Source organism: Sesamum indicum, unplaced genomic scaffold (genome assembly GCF_000512975.1).
Source record: "Sesamum indicum cultivar Zhongzhi No. 13 unplaced genomic scaffold, S_indicum_v1.0 C00624, whole genome shotgun sequence".
Lineage (NCBI taxonomy): Eukaryota > Viridiplantae > Streptophyta > Magnoliopsida > Lamiales > Pedaliaceae > Sesamum > Sesamum indicum.
Genome location: NW_011629774.1, coordinates 254 through 4,793, shown reverse-complemented (window position 1 = coordinate 4,793; position 4,540 = coordinate 254). Strand labels below are relative to the sequence as shown.

Here is a 4,540-nt window from a genome sequence, read left to right as displayed (position 1 = left end):
AAAATAATATCTTATTAACATATTATAACAAAACAGTTTTTAATTAATTAAATTTATTTTAGAAGTTATTTTTCACAAACACTATCTAATTTAGCTTTTATATACTGTATATATTTTTTTACAAACACTACCCATATTTTATTGTGTTAGAACTTTTAAATTTCTCTACAAAAATCAATTTTTTAAAAGTAGAAGTTTTTGCAAACAGTCCCTTAACATTATTTGTTGGAAGAGTCCATGGACCCATCCATAAGGTCATGCTAGGTTTGTTGGAGATATTGTGTTGCTGTTTAAAAGGCTGATAACATTATCATGCATGCATACAACATCAATTCAAGCATCTCTCAAGACCTTTTCCTCCTAATACAATATTTTTTTATATTAAAAAATAATCATATAAAACTCATAAAATTAAAACATACAATACCTCGTATTATGAATACTTATCGCATCGCAAACTGCATTATTTTCAAATCTGGATGTTAAGTTTGGCACTAAAAAGGCAAGGAGATATTGAATTATGGTGGGGCATGTGAATTGTTGGTGCAATTTTTGAAAGTGGCATGTCATGTGAATTCTTGAATTATCCACCTCTATTCATTATGCTTTTTTATCATTTTATACCTTCTAACCTGTGAAAACTTTCCTTTATGTGCCTCCAACCATAAAGAGCAAGTCCAAGCATAAATGCCGGCCCCTTCCCTTCCTCCTCTCCATTTTCTCAATATCATAAGCTCCAACTCTTGTTTGAACTTGAATTTTAATCGAGCTCGACTCGAGCTCAGCCCTTTACATCCCTATATTAATATACAAATTCCCCATCAAAGTTGTCGTAATGTGTTCAAATTTGAGCTTCATTTTAAACTTGCACACGCATTTATTCAGAAAAGAAAAATAAAACTATTAAAAAATATATGAATAATATAAAAAATCGCATATTATTATTAAAAAAAAATTAAGGTAATAATTGCAATGAAGATTTGGTTTTTGTTTTTCCTTGTGTGCCCACTCCTTGACAACGGAATTGTTAGGTGTTGGTCAAATGTATACGTTAGTGAAATTTAGTTATCAATATATGCCAACTTGGGGAAGGAAAAAAGACTGTACATCTTCCTTACCATATTTGACAATTATTAGAATTCTCAAATACTAAAAATAAGAATTATATACATCTACTTCTACGAATATATTAATATTCTATTGGGTAAAATTAAATCAAAACGAATCAAAATTTTAGTAAATAAAAATTCGATATGCCATAATAAAAATCAAAATATCAAACCATTTAGAACGCGGACGAAAAATCGACATCTAACCAAAAAATTTAATTTTCATAAAAAAGAAAAAGTTAAATACACATAAATTTCAATTTCAGTACGTACAGACTTTTCTATTTTAGTTGGATCAGACTAATTTGTGAAGTGGTAACAGTATAGTCCTGAAATGAAGAAGATGATACATCTGTTGCTTAAAATGGAAAATAATCCGGATACTGTTGTTGCCACAATTGATAGGAAAAAACTAGCGGATGACAAAAATCAATTTAATTATTCTGGAGGATAATTTATTAATTTTTTAAATAATTACTGAATTAGAAGAATGTACTATTTAGAGCAATTTCGATCCGTCTAAATGGAAAATTTGTTATTTGATATCCGGATCAATTAATTATTTATTATCTTTGGTAATAATAAGACATTATGTTTTGATGTCCTAAAAGATTTGGAGTTGGGGTCTTAGTTATATTCGGATATTAATTTAAACTATTTATTAATATAATGGTGGGTGGTTCTTACCCGGCACCGCAACTCATTCAAATTTATTACTCACAATAAAAACACACAACTAATCAACTCTTAATACCTGATTTTGTATCTCTAATTACATTTAGTAATATGGTTTGACCCCTTATTCTGCTGCCTTTCTACACTGTCGCTGTTGAAATATTAAAATTGTTACTTAAACTCAATTAAGAATATCTTAAAACGTCATTACCATTAAGATTAAAAAACGTGAGGGGGGAAAAGGAATAGTGTTTTTTAATCCATCAAAATCTGAAGCTGGGCCCCTACTCCTTTACTCCCACCACCTTCCTATAAATTCCCCCTCTTTTTCTTTCTCTTTTCCCCATTTTCACTTCACTATCAGCTTCACTCCGTCTCTCTCTACTTTCTCACTCTTTCTCTCTACGAAAACTCTGAAAACGCATAAGAAAGAGATCTATTTGCACACACACACACACAGATTCAATTTTTCTGCCCTCAGGAAAAAAAGCATTTTGGCAAAGTTCAAGATCAAGAACCGAAAGTGAGAAAAAGCTGTATTCTTTCCCTTTTTCTTCTTTCTTCTTGTTAAAGCTTACAACTGTTGATAACAAGGATGGTGGACGTCGACCGGAGGATGACCGGTCTCAATCCGGCTCATGTTGCCGGCCTTCGCCGCCTCTCTGCACGGGCAGCCGCATCAGCACCTTCCACGCCTCTCCCGCCGCGCAACAGTCTGTTCTCCTTCACTTCCCTGGCGGACAAAGTGATTTCCCACTTAAAAAGCTCGGGTATCCCAGTCCAGCCGGGACTGACTGAATCGGAGTTCGCCGTAGCTGAGGCTGAGTTCGGGTTTGCTTTCCCTCCGGATTTGAAAGCTGTACTGTCAGCTGGATTGCCTCTAGGAGCCGGCTTCCCTGATTGGCGTTCATCTGGGTCGGCGCGCCTCCACCTCCGCGCCTCCATTGACCTCCCCATTGCTTCCATTTCCTTCCACATAGCTCGCAATGCTCTCTGGTCAAAATCCTGGGGACCACGGCCATCCGATCCGGAAAAGGCCCTGAAAATAGCCCGGAACGCTCTGAAACGGGCCCCGCTTTTGATACCCGTTTTCAACCATTGTTATATCCCTTGCAACCCTTGTTTGGCTGGAAACCCTATTTTCTACGTGGATGAAAATAGGATTTTCTGTTGTGGGTTCGATTTATCCGACTTTTTTGATCGTGAGTCCACCCTTTTCCATCGAAACCCGGATCCGAGTATTCTCTCCAAGCAACGCTCCATCAGTGAAAAATCAGCTGGGTCATCAACCAATTTTTCACGCAGGAGCTTAGATACCGTTACCGGCGGACGAACGCCGCGATGGGTGGAGTTCTGGAGCGACGCAGCCGTGGATCGTCGTAGAAGGAATTCAAATTCGTCATCATCGTGCTCATCATCACCGGACAGGTATATCGACATGCCAAGATCCGAAATGCCTAAATGGGTGAACGACTATGTAAGCCAAATCGGATCGGTTCTGAGGGAAGGGGGTTGGGCAGAATCCGACGTCTCGGAGATTGTTCAAGTATCAGCATCCGGGTTCTTCGAGGGCGAGATGGTGATGCTGGACAACCAAGCGGTGCTGGACGCGCTGCTACTGAAAGCGGATCGGTTGTCAGATATTCTCCGTAAAGCGGGATGGAGCTCCGAAGAGGTTTCGGATGCGTTGGGGTTTGATTTCCGACGGGAGAAGGAAAAGAAACCGGTTAAGAAGCTGTCGCCTGAGTTGGCGGAGAGAATCGGGAAACTGGCGGAGTCGGTAAACCGGTCATCATCCGCATCATCGTCATCATCATAGTTTGGCAACCGGCAACCGGCAAACATCGAGATTCTTTAAGCTTTTGTTTTTATCTTTTTTCAGTTTCCCCAAGCCTCGGGTTTGCTTTTTGCCTCATTCGAGGTACAAACTTTGGTTTAGGAACTCGGAAAAGAAACACGGTTTTGATGTTGTACTGCGGAAAAAAGGCAAAAAACAAAAACAAAAAATGGTATAGAAATGCTCAAACACAAACGGAAAAGATTTACTATACTTGTAATGTAATGAAGAATATAATTCAGATTTTTATTTTTTGTCATTTGCCCCTAATCTGTTAATCACTTCCCATGTCTTTCTCCACCCTTCTCTCTCTCTTTTTTTTCCATCTTCTTAAATTAAATTGGATTTTTTAATTCTAAACAAATATGTATGCCTATGTCCGTTGCGATTTCATTTCATGAGTTTGCTCTGGTTTCTGATGAGTTTGGACGAATATCTTTAAAAAATATCTGGTATAGCATTAGTACGCGTTGGATACAGATATGCTTCGGACATGATATTTGCGTGTCTAAAAATATAAAGGATTAACAATGAACACAGCATCGGATACACTTGTTGATGTGTCCGACATACAAAGAATTTTTTTTTGGAAATTATTAGAATTTTCTCATTGCATACACTTTTTAAAATAATTTGATTATGTATGTTTTTAAATCACATTTGCTTAAAAAATTTAGATGTAAAATATTATTTTATGTTTTATTTTGATATTTTTCATATTGCATATTTTATTTTTATGATGTATTACATATGTAGCCATATTAATATCATGTCATGTCTTAATTTTTTTAAATTTTCCATGTCACCATATTCGTATTATGTCGTGTCTATATCCATATATCATAGATTTGAACCCAACTGTTAAAATTTAATTCTAGTCACGTTGTGGCTTGACAGTTTAAATCTAAAATTATATTGA

At 36.5% G+C, this 4,540-nt stretch overlaps 1 protein-coding gene across 1 annotated transcript; it reads left to right on the top strand.

Moving 5' to 3' along the window:
* The first annotated feature begins 2,121 nt into the window (after nt 1-2,121).
* On the top strand, nt 2,122-3,891 carry LOC105155205. Its single transcript, XM_011071076.2, has one exon. The coding sequence runs from the start codon at nt 2,380-2,382 to the stop codon at nt 3,601-3,603; it is 1,224 nt and encodes a 407-aa protein (XP_011069378.1). The 5' UTR covers nt 2,122-2,379; the 3' UTR covers nt 3,604-3,891.
* The last annotated feature ends 649 nt before the right edge of the window (nt 3,892-4,540 follow it).

Excerpts from the sequence above, each read along its gene's own strand:
- LOC105155205 (XM_011071076.2), top strand. The coding sequence starts at position 2,380 with ATGGTGGACGTCGACCGGAGGATGACCGGTCTCAATCCGGCTCATGTT.